Consider the following 17,590-nt stretch of genomic DNA (forward strand, 5'->3'; position numbering starts at 1 on the left):
CTAATTGTAGGAACATTTCACCCCCAAACAGTGAATTTCACCTTTTTCTCAAGTGCACATGGAGCCTTCTCCAGGATAGATCACATCCTGGGCCTTAAATCTAGCCTTGGTAAATTAAAAAAAAGTGAAATCATTCCAAGAATCTTTTCTGATCACAATGCAATAAGATTAGATGTCAACTGCAGGAAAAAAAACTATTAAAAATACAAGCATATGGAGACTAAACAACATGCTTTTGAATAACCAACGAATTACAGAAGAAATTAAAAAAATAAAAATATGCATAGAAATGAATGAAAATGAAAACAGAACAACCCAAAACTTATGGGATTCAGTAAAAGCAGTGCTAAGGGGAAGGCTCATAGCAACACAAGCTTACCTCAAGAAACAAGAGAAAAGTCAAATAAATAACCTAACTCTACACCTAAAGCAAGTAGAAAAGGAAGAAATGAAGAACCCCAGGGTTAGTAGAAAGAAATAAATCACAAAAATTAGGGCAGAAATAAATGAAAAAGAAACAAAGGAGACCATAGCCAAAATCAACAGAGCTAAAAGCTGGTTCTTCAAGAAGATAGATAAAATAGACAAACCATTAGCCAGACTCATCAAGAATAAAAGGGAGAAGAATCAGAAGTGAAAGTGGAGAAATCACAACAGACAACACAGAAATACAAAGGATCATAAGAGACTACTATCAGCAAATACATGCCAATAAAATGGACAACTTGGAAGAAATGGACAAATTCTTAGAACAGTATAACTTTCCAAAACTGAACCAGGAAGAAACAGAAGATTTTAACAGACCCATCACAAGCACAGAAATTGAAACAGTAATCAGAAATCTTCCAGCAAACAAAAGCCCAGGACCAGATGGCTTCACAGCTGAATTCTACCAAAAATTGAGAGAAGAGCTAACACCTGTCTTACTCAAACTCTTCCAGAAAATTGCAGAAGGTAAACTTCCAAACTCATTCTATGAGGCCACCATCACCCTAATGCCAAAACCAGACAAATATGCCACAAAAAAAGAAAACTACAGGCCAATATCACTGATGAACATAGATGCAAAAATCCTTAACAAAATTCTAGCAAACAGAATCCAACAACATATTAAAAAGATCATACATCCTGACCAAGTGGGCTTTATGCCAGGGATGCAAGGATTCTTTAATATCCACAAATCTATCAATGTGATACACCACATTAACAAATTGAAAGATAAAAACCATATGATTATCTCAATAGATGCAGAGAAAGCCATTGACAAAATTCAGCATCATTTATGATAAAAAAGAAAGAAGGGATAGAAGGAACATACCTCAACATAATAAAAGCCATATATGATAAGCCCACAGCAAACATTATCCTCAGTAGTGAGAAATTGAAAGCATTTCCCCTAAAGTCAGGAACAAGACAAGGGTGCCCATTCTCACCACTACTATTTGACATAGTTTTGTAAGTCTTAGCCACAGCAATCAGAAGAAAAAGAAATAAAAGGAATGCAGATTGGAAAAGAAGTAAAACTCTCGTCTGTTTGCAGATGACATGATCCTCTACATAGAAAACCCTAAAGACTCCACCAGAAAATTACTAGAGCTAGTCAATGAATATAGTAAAGTTGCAGGATATAAAATTAACACACAGAAATCCCTTGTATTCCTATACACTAACAATGAGAAAGCAGAGAATTTAAAGAAAACTCCATTCACCATTGCAACAAAAAGAATAAAATACTTAGGAATAAATCTACCTAAAGAAACAAAAGACCTATATATAGAAAACTATAAAACACTGATGAAAGAAATCAAAGATGACACAAATAGATGGAGAAATACACCATGTTCATGGATCAGAAGAATCAATGTAGTGAAAATGAGTATACTACCCAAAGCAATCTATAGATTCAATGCCATCCTTATCAACCTACCAATGGTATTTTTCAGAGAAATAGAACAAATAATTTCACAATTTGTATGGAAATACAAAAAACCTCGAATAGCCAAAGCAATCTTGAGAAAGAAGAATGGAACTGGAGGAATCAACCTGCCTGACTTCAGACTATACTACAAAACTACAGTCATCAAGACAGTATGGTACTGGCACAAAGACAGAAATATAGATCAATGGAACAAAATAGAAAGCCCAGAGATATATCCATGCACCTATGGACACCTTATTTTTGACAAAGGAGGCAAGAATATACAGTGGAGAAAAGACAATCTCTTTAACAAGTGGTGCTGGGAAAACTGATCAACCACTTGTAAAAGAATGAAACTAGAACACTTTCTAACACCATACACAAAAATAAACTCAAAATGGATTAAAGATCTAAATGTAAGACCAGAAACTATAAAACTCCTAGAGGAAAACATAGGCAAAACACTCTCTGACATAAATCAGCAGGATCCTCTATGACCCACCTCCCAGAATAATGGAAATAAAAGCAAAAATAAACAAATGGGGCCTAATGAAACTTAAAAGCTTTTGCACAACAAAGGAAACTATAAGCAAGGTGAAAAGACAGCCTTCAGAATGGGAGAAAATAATAGCAAATGAAGCAACTGACAAAGAATTAATTTCAAAAATATACAAGCAGCTCCTGCTGCTCAATTCCAGAAAAATAAATGACCCAATCAAAAAAATGGGCCAGAGAACTAACCAGACATTTCTCCAAAGAAGACATACAGATGGCTAACAAACACATGAAAAGATGCTCAATATCATTCATCATCAGAGAAATGCAAATCAAAAACACAGTGAGGTACCATCTCACGGCCGTCAGAATGGCTGCCATCAAAAAGTCGACAAACAATAAAAGCTGGAGAGGGTGTAGAGAAAAAGGAACCCTCTTACACTGTTGGTGGGAATGCAAACTAGTACAGCCACAATGGAGAACAGTGTGGAGATTCCTTAAAAAACTGGAAATAGAAATGCCATATGACTCAGCAATCCCACTGCTGGGCATACACTGAGGAAACCAGAATTGAAAGAGACAAGTGTACCCCAATGTTCATCACAGCACTGTTTATAATAGCCAGGACATGGAAGCAACCTAGATGCCCATAGGCAGATGAATGGATAAGGAAGCTGTGGTACATATACACAGTGGAATATGACTCAGTCATTAAAAAGAATACATTTGAATCCGTTCTAATGAGTTGGATGAAACTGGAGCCTATTATACAGAGTGAAGTAAGTCAAAAACACCAATACAGTATACTAACGCATATATATGGAATTTAGAAAGATGGTAACATTGACCCTATATATGAGACAGCAAAAGAGACACAGATGTAAAGAACAGTCTTTTGGGCTCTGTGGGAGAAGGCAAGGGTGGGGATGATTTGAGAGGGTAGTGTTGAAACATGTATATTATCATATGTGAAGTGGATTGCTGGTCCAGGTTCGATGCATGAGACAGGGTGCTCAGGGCTGGTGCACTGGGATGACCCTAGGGTATGGGATGGGGAGGAAGGTGGGAGGGGGGCTCTGGATGGGGAACACATGCGCGTCCATGGCTGATTCATGTCGATGTATGGCAAAAAAGTAATTAGCTTTCAGTACAATAAAGTAATTAGCCTTCAATTAAATAAATCAATAAAAAAATAAATATAAAGTCATGTGGAGTTAATTAGGGGAAACTTCATAGAGGTGGTACCATGTGTATTAAGAGAACTTTAAGTGAATACTATAAAAAGGATAGAATCTGAAACATGTGACAGGCCTGAGTAAAGTGGACACTGGTTTTATGAAAGTCTGAAATGTACAAGCCTAGCTCCATTCAGGACCCTTTGTAAATTGGTGCCAAAGCAAAGAATAAAGGCCAATGTTACCAACACCACAGCAGTCAGAAGCACCTAGAGCACTTTGTGAAGTTTTAGCAAATGGGTTACAAGTTTCAGCCTATTTTTAATGTTCCATGTTGTCCCCTTATTGATTTAAGAACGGGCTCCCTACTGGTCATGTGGGGACACTCACCTATAGGGATTCCAAGAACCACAGGTGATTGTATTTTGGACACAGACTCAGAGAGCTGAGAGAGGGGAGACTTGTGGGAGGTGAGACACCTTGCTCCTCTGATTCTCCCTGATTTGCGGGTATTTGACCTTTTGGCTCTCTATGAAAGAGTGAGTCTGAAAATGATAAGTGTATGTTCTCATCTGTTAACTGGGGGATGAATTATAAAATACTGCTTTTTCCATGTGCTTATTTTTTTTTCAGTTAAGAATTTACCAAACAAGGATTTAATGCAAACCAGTATGTGCCAAGGAGTATACTAAGCTTGAGAATGTCCAGAATATCAGACACAGGCCCTGCTGTGATGTCGGGTGGGCAAGGAGAACACAGGCAGTTGGGACTCAGGGCAGAAGACATAGACTGAAGGACCTTTCCAGTGATAGCAAGCTGTGAAGACCTGTTTCTGGCACGAAGAAATACTGGACAAGTGTTTCTCCAGTATATAAAATGCATGGCTCTGCTTGCAGGGCAGAAGAGACCTCTCAGGTGTCAGATTAGACTGAAACTCACAGTCATTGTCTGTCAGGAAAACACATCATTTGGGTGCATGATAATGATGGAATATTTGTACACATTTATATTTTTAATATTCTATTAACATAAGTAATTAATACAATTGGTATTTCTTTAGGAGCAGAAATACACTAAGAGACACCCAAGTAGAAAAACATGGAGGAAAACTTGAAAAGTCCAGATCATCTCTTTCATCTGGAAGAGCACAGTTAATTCGGTGAGTTTCTGTTAACGTGTGCATGCTCAGTCATGTCTAACTGTTCACGACCCTATGGACTGTAGCCCAGTAGGCTTCTCTGTCCATGGGATTCTCTAGGCAAGAGTACTGGAGTGGGTTGCCATTTCTTCTCCAGAGGATCTTCCCGACCTGCAGATTGAACCCATGTCTTCTGAGTCTCTTGAATTGCAAACAGATTCTTTACCACTTGAAGATCAGTTCTTTAAAGACACTCGTACTTAACAGCTAGTTAATACTGGTTGATGGTGTTTTACTTTCACATTAGGGTCTTATGATTATCTCTGTTGATATAGTAAAAATGCTATAAGAATGGTAATAGTGGGTTTGTTTAAATATACAGGATAATTTTCAATGTGGACCTATTTTGGGGGGGATAAAGTAGAAAAGAATACCTTTATTGCTTGGCCAAGCAAAGAAGGGTACAGAGGGCTCCTGCCCCAGAAAACTGTGTGTCCCTAATGTGGAGTTAAATGCAGTTAGCTAACTGTTTGTAAACACATATATTTAATGCAAAGAGCAGTTAACTACATGCATGTTCAGTTGCTCGGTCATGTTCAACTCTTTACAACCCTTTGGACTGTAGACTGCCAGGCTCCCTTGTCCATGGGATTTTTCAGGCAAGAATACTGGAGTGGATTGCCATTTCCCACTCCAGGAGATCTTCCCAACCCAGGGAATGGTAGCAAAACAGGACCCTTAGCTAATCTCTTGCCTCTGTCATAGCAAAATTGTCATCTTTCTGAGCCTTACTTACTGATCACCAATGGCTCTGCTAATTCTAAAGTGACATATGTTATTTCTCATTAAAACAGCCCTTAGTCGAAGACCAACTGTTAAGCTTCTTACCCAATTTTCAGTTTGACAATAAAAGTGATGTATCTGGGGAGAAAGTTCAGCTACTTTTACGTTTAGGAGGCAGGGAGAAATGGCAGGAATTTCATATATAAAATTTGCACAGTTTGAAAGAAAACAAACTTTAAGAACCTCTACAACATATATGCCATCTTGGGAAGTTAGGCATAATAAATTATTCAATTTTTTGGACAATTCTTAAAAAGTTCTTTGAAATATTTGTAGATTCACAGAAAGTTGCAGAGATAGTGCAGAGAGATCCCATATGCCCTTCACCTAGTTTCCCCCAACAGTTAAATCCTGCATCTTGCATAACTACTGTACAAGATCAAAACCAGGAAATTAACATTGGTACAATGTATATGTGTTTTGCTGTGTCACTGTTCATTGAACCCAGGGTAGGGAAGGAGCGAAGCCGGAAGAAAACTTAAGGAATCGTAGAAACTGCAGACACGTCTATTCTCTCCTGACTGGCATAGCAGCTGTAGCAGCAGACACGCTGCATTCTCTTGTGGTTGACCCAGCAGACACAGCCATAACACATCCCTAATGCGGCCATAACATGGCCATAACACAGACATAAGGCAGGCTCTAGGGCTTTTCAGGTATACAGAACGGAAGTGGCACACGGCCAAGTGGGTGCATCATCATACGGATGCACAGTGCTGTAAGTGATGTCAGCTGTCACATAACCATGTATTTACAAAACATGGGGCAAGATGAGAGGCTGTGGGGCAAGAAAGCGAACTGTGGGGCAAGAGAGCCTGACCACCACCATCTTGGCTAATTTGCCCTTTCCCTCCATTGATACAACATATAGTTCAGTGTCATTTTATCATGTGTGATTTTGTATGGTGACCGTGGCGACCAGGCTAGAGAACTGTTCACCCCATACATGTCCTCTGGCTACCCTGTTATGGTCACAACCACTTTTGTTCTCCCATCATCCCTGATACTAGAAAAGACTGAAGGCAGGAAGAGAAGGGGACAACAGAGGACGAGATGGTTGGATGGCATCACCGACTCAATGAACATGAGTTTAAGCAAGCTCTGAGAGATGGTAAAGGACAGGCAAGCCTGGGGTACTGCAGTCCATGGAGTCACAAAGAGTCAGACACAACTGAGTGACTGAACACTGAAGATTTTGATAGAAGTTACACTGAAACCCTATATCAATTTTAAGAAAATTCATATCTTTACTGTGTAGACTGTATGACTGTTTATTTAAGGCTTTGGTTTCTTTCACCAGCAGTTTGTAATTTTCAGCATAAAAGTCCAGTACATGTTTTATTAGATTTACATCCAAAAGTAGAAACACCAATACTATGTTTACTATCAGTGATCAAGGTGAAAGTCCTTCCTTCCTTCTTTGTCTTAAGAGGACAGCATTCTGTCTTTCACCAGTAAGTATGGTGATAGTTTTTGTGCAGATATTCTTTATTAAGTTGAGGAAGTTCCCCGCTATTCTCATTTTTCTGAGAGTTTTAATGCCACTGGGTGTTGAATTTTGTCAGAAAGTAATGTCTTTTGCACAGAGTTGGACATGACTAATGCAGCTTAGCAGCAGCAGCAGCTTTTCAACATGTTGTTAAAAAGGTTTGTCATAGCTTTTCTTCCAAGGAGCTAGTGTCTTTTAATTTCATGGCTGCAGTCATCATCTGCAGTGATTTTGGAGCCCAAGAAAATAACTCTCACTGTTTCCATTGTTTCCCCATCTATTTGCCATGAAGTGACGGGACCAGATGCCATGATCTTAGTTTTCTGAATGTTGTGTTTTAAGACAACTTTTTCACTCTCCTATTTTCACTTTCATCAAGAGGTTCTTTAGTTCTTCTTCACTTTCTCCCATAAGAGTGGTATCATCTGCATATCTGAGGTTACTGGTATTTCTCCCGGCAATTTTCATTCCAGCTTGTGCTTCATCTAGCCTGGTATTTTGCATGATATACTCTGTATATAAGTTAAACAAGCAGAGGGACAGTATACAGCATTGATGTACTCCTTTCTGAATTTGGAACCAGTCTTTTGTTCCATGGCCAGTTCTAACTGTTGCTTCTTGACCTGCATACAGATTTCTCAGGAGGCTGCTCAGGTGGTCTGGTATTCCAATCTCTTGAAGAATTTTCCACAGTTTGTTGTGATCAACACAGTCAAAGCTTGTGGTGTACCCCTTAATAACTTTTATACATACATACATATATATATATATAGTGGAATGATTGCAATAGGTTCAGTTAAGTTCCATCTCCTTATATAGTTACAAGTAATTTTTACCTCATGATGAAAACTTAGATTTACTCTCTAAGCAACTTTCAAATACACCCCACAGCAGTGTTAACTGTAGTCAGCATGTTGTACATTACATCCTTAGTACTTATTTATCTTATAACTGTGTATCTTTTTACCTTCTTCCTCCAATTTCTCCTCCCTCCAACTCTGGTAACCACAAGTCTGATTTCTATGAATTTGGTTGTTTTTTGCTTGTTTTTGTTTTTGTTTTGTTTTGTTTTGTTTTGAGGTTCCACATATAAGTGAAGTGATATACTATTTGTTTTTCTCTGACTAATTTCACTTAGTATAACGTCTTCCAGGTCTACTAATCTGATCTGTCAGATTTTCCCCTGTAACCAATTCAGGTTTCCTGACATCTTTTGGACAAGAGAATACGTAAAACTGACACTCAGTTCATGTGGCTTGTTCAGTTGGACCAGGCACTTGGTTCAGGATTTCACCGCCCTGTGTTTCAGAGAGCACAGTTGTACATTTCTGACTTTTGAAAGTACAAGAATTGGAGCTCTCTGTGCCAAAAAGTCTTTGAGAAATTAAGAGAATAGTAGAACCTTTAGAATTAATGAAACTGGACAACTACCCGTCCTCCTACTATGCTTCCAAATGGGGGAAAAAAAAAAGATGTTTATGGAGAGCACACTTGGGGGGATAGAGAGAGAAAGAAAGAAAGTAAGAGTGAATTCAATATATTCCATGTGTCCATGACCTTGATATTGCATTAAAAGCCTCAGAACAGGGTAGAATAAAGTGAACTCTCTTTGGTAAGGGAGTAAATGCCTTTCCCTTTGGGGCACTGGCAGTGTTGCCCAGCTGAACTTCCTGCAGTAATAGAAATGGTTTATTTCTGAGCTGTCCTGTGTGGTAGCCGCTAGACATACATGACTGTTGAGCAATTGTGATGTGGCCAGTGGAATTGGAAAACTGAGTTTTCAATTGTGTTCAATTTCAAGTAACGAAATAGAAGAAACAAATATAAATAGCCACACATTATTTATTTAACCACTATGACAAGTGGGAGTCTTAGATCATTTACCTAATATCTTTTCATTTTTTACTACTTTTTTTATTATTATTGCATCATAGCAATAATATTGAAATGCACCTGCTATAAAGGCATGTGTTTATTCATCCCCTCATGTAGACATTAACAAAGATCTTCCACAATTCAGGTGGTGTTGGTATCTTATCCATAGCTTATGTTATCAATGCATGTTGCTGAAATAGTAACATAAATATACTGTAGCATAAACATACTTATTATATGTTGTTGTTCCTAGCAAGAGTGTTGAAAAGATTGAGGAAATTATTAGTGACAGCTCCTCAGAAAGTGAGGAAGATGAAGAACAACCTGATCATCGTCAGGAAGCAAATGCAGATTTGCCATCAGAATATTGGCAAATTCAGAAGCTGGTGAAATATTTGAAGGTGAGAGAGAAACCTTTTATACTGTATTTGCAATGTTTATTTTAAAATTTTTCCCAAAAATATATATTCTGCTTTCAAGTTTACTATATATTTCTTTCAAGTAAGAGTAGTAACTATCCCTATTATTATTTAAGTGTGCACATAGGAAGGTCTTATTACTCTGAGGATAGTGAGATTTGTCCTCATGGAGCAGTTGGGCTGCCTGGTACCAGCCCTCTCCCCTAGCTGGGGAGAGGGCAGTGGACCATGGCAGCCATCAGATATTGTGACTTACACCACTGTGTGACTAGCAGGATGGCATGATGGAAAGAGCAAGGGGTTTTGAAATTGGATTTATACTGAATTCTAGATTGTATCACTAACTATCTGTGACTATTGAAATGTATGGTTTGCAGCTTTAATCTTCCCGACCCATGGAGTAAAATTAGTAATACTCACTCTAGGATTATTTTAAGGACTGAGAAAACACACTTGAAAGATGTGGTGTGGTGTCTGATACATTGAAGGTACTTAAAATATGTGTTGGTCTGTTTCTGTCACTCTCTTAAGTGAGATGCCATGTGTGAAAACATTTTGTAATAATAAATAAATGACCCATATTGTATTTAACTCCTTGAATGTGGGGTGGGGCAAGGAAAATGATTTGCTCAAACCCAGATCAATGTTAATTTCTGATGTTGGACAGTGAATCTAGCTAGGCCCTGTCTAAAGTTACCACCCAGAAGTCCTTATGAAAACAACACTCTGACTTACCTCAGCTTGTCCTCCTGCATTTGCTAGGCTTTGCTTATTTAAAGAAATTTACATGACTCCTAAATTACTGAAGGGTACTTTTCCTGTACCTTTGAGATCATCCCAAGCTGACAGCTCAAACAGCCTGTATGCACATTTTCATGAATTCAGAAAAGCTCCCCCTGCCGCCAGGTGAGCAGTCTGGTAGGTATAAGTAAGCTAAAAAAGTTTTTCCTAAAAGAAAAATATGTCCACTTCCTCTGTTGGCATCATCTTAGCTGCAGTTCTAAGCTCTTCTCAGAAAATTTTTATGTTTTCCTGAATCCTGAGAAAAATTAGTCAAGAAACTGGGCAAATGGGAAATTAGAATTAAAGTTGACAGTTAAAGTTTGATAATCTTCCTGAAGACATGATGGGTTCAAAGGAATCTACTGACATCGTGGAGAGCAGGACAAGTTGACTATCTTAGTAATCATTCTGCAGTGTTTGTGGTTGTCAAAGCAACACACCTGTGCACATTAGATATACCAAGGATTCCCAAAGTATCAGGGTCCCCTGTGTCAGTCCGTGGACTGTTAGCAACTGGGCACACAGCGGGAGGTAAGTAGCAGGCTAGTGAGTGAAGCGTCACCTGTATTTACAGCAGTTCCTTATCGCTTGCATTACCACTTGAGCTACACCACCTGTCAGGTCAGTGGCAGCACTAGATTCTCATAGGAGCACGACCCCTACTGTGAACATTGCATGTGAGGAGTCCAGGTTACATGCTTCTTACAAGAATCATCTCAAAAGCATCGCCTTCCTGGTCCATGGAAAAATTGTTTTCCATGAAACTGGTCCCTGGTGCTAAAAAGGTTGGGGACTGCTGAGATATACAATTCAATTTGCCAGTTAACCCTCAGTAAAGTTTAGAAAAAGAAAATTCTGGCAGCAGAATCAAAGGTGAAGGTAGACATTTCCAGGCATCAGGACAGGAGCCAGTGAGAGAAAAGTGGTCCCAGCCCGGGTGGTCAGCCTCACTTATTGCCGTGCTCTGAACGTGTATGTGCAGGATGGCGAGTCATTCTTGCAAAAATAAATGGTACATTTATATGCATCGTATCCTTTACACAAATCCTATTAGTGGTGTTCTAAGAAATAACAACTTTGTGAAGCAAAATAAGTCATTAAATGTGAAATTTTGACCTGTGATTCTTGTAACCTTGCCGAACTTGCTGGAAATCTGAACGGTAAGCCATTTGGATGTACTTGGGCACTTTTTCAGTGTTTTACATATTCACTGTATTGTATATATTATGTATTACAATTTGTTCTTTGCAAGTAATTTAACAAAGGAAATGCAAAGTGAGGAAGATGTGAATGTGGGTTGTGCAAGTCCATCATGATACCAGAAACTGATCTAAAATCTGAATTAGCAAACGATCTGATTAGCTACTGATAATTAGCAAACCATTTAACCTCAATGGTTAAATCAGATTCAGGGCAAGCAGATAACATATTTTCATCATTGAAAAAGAAAATGAGGGTATATGAAGCAAACCCTAATGCCCACCTTGGCTCTGCTTTTGGAAGTTTCTTAACAGTTTGACTGGTGGCAATGCAAAATGAAAGAAAAAATTTTTTAACATCTGGCATATTTGTACTGAAATAAAAATCAAGACTATTGGATAGGACAATTGACGCTTTGCTCTGTGTATTTTAAAATTATATTTTAAGAATATCTCATAAATGATAAAAATTTTACTTTTTTCTTTCAACTTTTAAAATGGCTTTTATTTAGCGTTTATTTTGTGTGATATTCCCTCTTCTAGTGTTTACTGTTATCAAATATCAGGTGGAGATCACTTTTACATGTCAATGTAATATGTATAGTTTTCTTTTTTTTTCCTTAAAAAAAAACCTCTGAAATTTTTAGCATTTCTATCATGAAAAAGACTTGTGGTTTATTACAGAAATAATTTACCATTATAGTCATCCTTACTATTTAGTTGCATGTAAATAAAATTTAGCAACACATATGAAGTAACATGATTTCAGGAATTCCTGGGCAGTGCTAGGAATTCCAATTTCTTATTCTGGAATCTGGAAGAGTCACATTTGCTGGAATTTGGAAGCAGTCTTGTGGAGCACAGGCTGACGTTTCAGTCCCACAGTTCTGCCCCCACCTTGGCAGGAGTCTTTCTTCACAAACCACCCAGTCAGCACAGTGGCCAGTCCTGCAGGCAGGGCAGCCATGCCCAGACTCTGGAGACCTTCCTGACCTTTCCTGAGTCACAGGGCCACCCATAGCCTCTACGCACAAGGAGTGTGTTATCTGAGGACACACTGGCCCCAGTGATCTCTGCCACCAACACTTGAGTCAGACAGGCACTGGGGCTTGGACACGGCCTCTGGAAGAAGATTTGGAAGAGCCCTGGTGTTTATGCGTAGAATTTGGGTCTGTTAACTTTTTTTCATTAATAAAAGTAGATAAAGAATCCGAACAGCAGAAGCATCAGCCAGGCCAGGAGGCAGAATAATGGAACAGTTAGAGACACGACCTTCAATGTCAACAAGTCTTAAGCTGAGTTGGGCTTCCACCGCCTACTATCTCAGCAGCCTTGGGGGTGCTGGACGTCCTCTGTAAGCTTTGGTCTCCTAGTTGTTCAAGATGGCAAGATAAAAGATCTCACCTTTTAGGATTATTATTACTATTAGGTGAGCTCTAACACATCTAAGTACTTTAGCACGAAGGGCTCAGCCCCTGTTGGCAACGATAATTCTTTCTATTGCACATTATTATTATAAACAACATAAGGTGGGGAGTCTAATGACCCGCACAGATGGTCTTTGGCTTTTGCTTTAAGATTTTGGTAACCAATAAAAGGAAGAAATACAGTGAGTTCATACATTGAGGGACTCTTTCCATCATAAGGTAAAAACAACCCCCTTGCCAATGAGTGTAACTGATCCTGGTGCTAAGAACAGAAAGAATTTCCTCCCCAAGGACATAAGGGGGCAAACCGTGGGTTGGTGGCACCCGGCATCCTCCACAGTATCCTCCCCATTAACACTGCTAAGAGTGTTTCATTACTGAGTCACTAGCCTGCATTTTTCAACTATTTGGGATAAATGCATATAGTGGTGGATTAAAAAGAGATGCACTGTTGTGCTCCCAGAACAGCTCAGGAAAGTGTGTATTGATGAAGTGCTACTCAAACTCACACAAGTTACCCCTCAGTAACTTGTGTGCAAATGTGATACTTTTGGCCAGACAGTAAATGGCTTGGAATTATTATAGTTCCCCACAGGTAAATATTCTTAACATAGCCAATAAAAGAAAAAGTATATCTACAAAAGCTTTTAGGATTTTCAACACAGATAAATGTTTTTCTGTGGAGACACAAAAGGATATGAAAAATCTGTGAAATGCAAATTTGAATCTCTCTAGATAATCTCAAAATAAATAAACCTGATACTGTAATTTACAAAATTATGTAAATTTAAACTTCATCCAGCAGAGAAATGTTCATGTTGACCTGACTCTTCGCTTACCATTTTCCAAGTACAGCAATGTCTCTGATTGTTGAAAAAGTTTTGATGAGTTCATTAATACCCAAACAAGTCAATGAGTGATACAACTTAGTATTTATCCAGAGCTATGAGCTCAGATCTTGGCACATGATAAAGGGACTAAGTCTTTAATAATTTGGCTTTGACACACATCCATTTCAACTTGCACATTTTACATATGTGTATATTCTTTAAAACTGGAGTTTTAGAACACGATTTAATTTTTAAACTAATGGATACATTGCATTTTTATTCACCAGCCTTCCAATGTCTTTTCCCCCACATCACTGATGACTCTGGGCTTCAATTCTAAATGAAGTAATAAGTTCCTTATTCAGCTACCTTCTGTACTTATCTTCTCACAGCTTGTATGTCTCATCAGCTACAGCTGATTAATCTTGTTTCTGAATCTTGCAGGATGTCTTCAAGGCTTGCCTCTCCATCTTTTGCTCAGGAGGGACAGTGACAAAATGAGGTTCCCAAGGGGCCAGACCATCCTTCACTCTCAGCTCCTTGAGAATAGTGCTGTTCCCTCTGCTGTTGGTGTCCTTCTCCACCTTCTCTTGCTCCCCCTTCTCCCTTTCCTGCCCCCCTTCTCCTTGGAGACATATTGTTTCCTTGCTGCATTTGTATGAATATTATCTTTCCCCCATTCATGGTTGGTTCAAAATCTTGTAACAAAGATATTTTGCTATATATGAGTATCAGTGACTGGGGGAGACAGTTGTTAAGGTCTGTACCCCACACTAATGCTCTAAAAGTACAGTAAGTTTTACTGTTTTCTAAATCAGAAATGTATTGAACACCTTTGTGAGATAGGAGGCGAGTGGGGGATTTGTTGTTGTGGCTTGGAAATGTGGATTTCACCACAAGTATTCTAATATTATTATAAGTAGGTACTCTTTGGGCTTCCCAGGTGGTGCCAGTGGTAAAGAACCCACCTGCCAGTGCAAGAGACGTAAGAGATGGGGGTTTGGTCCCTGGGTTGGGCAGTTCCCCTGGAGGAGGACACAGCAGCCCACTCCAGGATTCTTGACTGGAGAATCCCACGGATGGGGGAGCCTGGAGGCTGCAGTCCATAGGGTCTCAAAGAATCGGACGTGACTGAAGTGACTTAGCACACATGCATGCAGGTACTCTTTAGTAACATGATATAAAATGCTGAAAGATCATAATTATAAGTAGATCTACATTTCATACACCTTAGTGCAGCAGTCCCCAGCCTTTTTTGGCATCAGGGAAAGGTTTCGTGGAAGACAATTTTTCTATGAACCAGGAATGGGAGGATGGTTTTGGGATGATTCAAGCGCATTGCATTTATTGTGTACTTTAGTTCTCTTATTATTACATCAGCTCCACCTCAGATCATCAGGCATTAGATTTCAGAGGTTGGGGACCTCTGCCTTGGCGTAAGTATCCTGAAAACTGAAGAATGAATTTCTGGATCCAGAGTTGAAAGCCTGTTGGAATCCATTTCTTTGTGGGTTGAAGCTGGTTTGGATATGGAATTTAAAACTATAGGATAGGGAAATTCAAGAGAACACAGAGGAGACTAGAAAATGGTTGATGAACTTTAAGATAGCTGGAAGGGATCTCAGAGGCTAGGTCTAGAATCCTGCTTTATGTACCCTGTGGGCATTTTGGAGGGATGTCATTTGAGGATAAGACCTCTGCCCCGTAGCCCCAGGCTCATGTGGAATGACATCAGCAAGCAGATTTGGAGCCCTACTGGGAAGGGCTTTGTTCTCTGGGCTTATTCTTGAGGATTTGCTGCCCAATGGAGGAATCCAGGGTGTGTTCCCCAGGGCCACTTTCCCAGGTGTAACTCCTCCCTGCAGGATGACTGTTTCTGCACCTGAGATTTTGATCCCTGGGGAAGCAGGCAGATAAAAGCATTGCTTTAAAAAGCTGAGTTCAGCAGCAGGTGGTTTGCAAAATTAATCCCAATGGAAAGACCGGAGGCCAGTGACCTGTGGCCCTGATGGAGAGTGTTGGGGCCTTGGAATGGGGTAGTGTTCTTGGAAGCAGCCAGGAAAGGGCCAAGAGAGAAGGCAGGCCAGTTTGTCAGGAGGATCTGGGTTGGTGCAGATTAAGTTTGGAGAGAGTGAAATATCCAAATAGAAAGATCCATACAGTAGTTGGAAATAAAGGGTTGACGCTCCAATTTTCGTTAGAAAGGGGGTTACCTTTTTGGTAGAGGAATGAAAGGCTTAGGAAAATGTGAGCATATGGGCCTGTTTGTGTCTTTTTATTCATGACTGAATGTGACCTCTTAACAAGCTAATCAGAAACTATAGTGCTTGAATTAGTACATACAACTAACACAGTGTTTATGAATCAAAATATTTATATTAAATGGCAGCCTTTAAATATTAGTTTGCCACCTTATAAGCAGATTGCTTTGTTGGTCTTTTTTTTTTTTTTTTTTTTTTAATCTTAAAGAAAGTAACATCTGGGGACTTCCCTAGCTGTCCAGTGGTTAAGACTTCCCCTTCCAGTGCAGGAAGTGTGGGTTTGATCCCTTGTCAGGGAGTTAGGATCCTGCATTGCCTTGTGACTGAAAAAACAAAACATAAACAATATTGTAACAAATTCAATAAGGACTTTAAAAATGGTCCACATTAAAAAAAAATCTTTAAAAAAGGGGTAACATTTTATTTGGTAATTTTTTGCAACCTGTTAGTGGATTAAAAAGATTAATTAAAGGAAGACAAAAAATTAAAGTTTGAAGCAATAAGAGAAAAAATAAAGTCATTTTCCCTTCAGTTGATAACTCCTACATGTTAACACTGTGAAGAGCTAGATATATGAAGGCTGGGGAAAGAAGGACTTTTTAAATTCAGAAGTATGTTATCAGCCTAGAGTATGATGGTGGGGCAAACTTTGTTCCCAAGTTCTAGAAGGGTGACCGTGGCATCTGATCACAGGTCACTCAGCAGAGAGTGGCTAGCATGGACCGCCGAGTGACAGCTTATGATCATGGCGCGGCATCACATATTAATCCTCTCCTACCATCCATGATGTGTTGGTGAGAGCTAGTGGCTAATTTATTTATTCTATGTGATTAAACTTGTGTTGGTTTGACCTTTCACGTGAGCCAAGGATCTTGCTGGTTCTTCCTCTGTTATGTATCCACAAGCTCTGAATCCTCAGGCCATGAGATGTGAAGATCCATGGTGGTTCCCCCAGCTCAGCAGTGACGAGGACTCTACTTCAGGGCAACATCTATTAATAGAGGATGTCCCATCAGAAATCCCAGGAGGCTTCTGAAGAGACTTTCCAGGCTCCTTCCCTGGAACGTTTCGATTTCCTCTCTGGAGGAGTATTCTTGGCAAAGACATTTTCAGACTTGAAAACCTTTGTTAAAGACTGCGTTTGTGGTGCTCAGTTCCTGCATGATCTTCCACGAATTGATTAAGACACACACATAGACATACACACACACACACGACCTTCATTGGTTAGAGTTCTCCCAAGTGGAAGCTGGGAGTTATATGGTTTTTCATCAGAGGAATTTTGATGTAGTTTGTGTCAATTACAGTTAATTAAATTCCTTTCCCATTACTTGGTTTTGGGGATGGAGTGGCAGGTAGTGTGATCCCTGTTTCATTGGTGGAAAAGTTGAGAAATGCTTCACTCCAGGCCACACAGAAGGTGGCTGTGGGCCGGGAAGGCGTCCAGAGTCTATGGTTATTGCTTGTTGCCAGGTTGCTCTGTCCCTCGGTCCAGAAGCTCAGAGCCCAGGGGACCCAAAGGCCTCAGTGTTGAACACTCCTATTTTCTCTCCTGTTTGGCTTTTTTTCACTCTGAGTAAGTGACTAGTTATGCATGGACTACTACTGCACAAAGGAATTCTGTGTTCATTTTTGGGAGGCAGTATCAGAGTGCACTAGGTTTTACTTAAAGAGATGAGAGAATGTGACAGTGCAGTGTTATTATTATTAAAAAGAATCTTCCAAAAATGGAAAACAG

At 39.4% G+C, this 17,590-nt stretch overlaps 1 protein-coding gene across 5 annotated transcripts in view; it reads left to right on the top strand.

The window, feature by feature from the left end:
* ODAD2 (outer dynein arm docking complex subunit 2) overlaps positions 1-17,590 on the top strand; it is a 148,674-nt gene that overhangs the window by 33,079 nt on the left and 98,005 nt on the right. For all 5 annotated transcript variants that reach the window (XM_020895735.2, XM_070472174.1, XM_020895736.2 and 2 more), the window contains 2 exons: positions 4,649-4,747; positions 9,187-9,334. In XM_020895735.2, coding sequence (XP_020751394.2) covers positions 4,649-4,747; positions 9,187-9,334 — 247 coding nt within the window. The remainder of the gene's footprint in view (positions 1-4,648; positions 4,748-9,186; positions 9,335-17,590) is intronic.

The sequence above is a fragment of the Odocoileus virginianus genome, chromosome 9 (assembly GCF_023699985.2).
Source record: "Odocoileus virginianus isolate 20LAN1187 ecotype Illinois chromosome 9, Ovbor_1.2, whole genome shotgun sequence".
Lineage (NCBI taxonomy): Eukaryota > Metazoa > Chordata > Mammalia > Artiodactyla > Cervidae > Odocoileus > Odocoileus virginianus.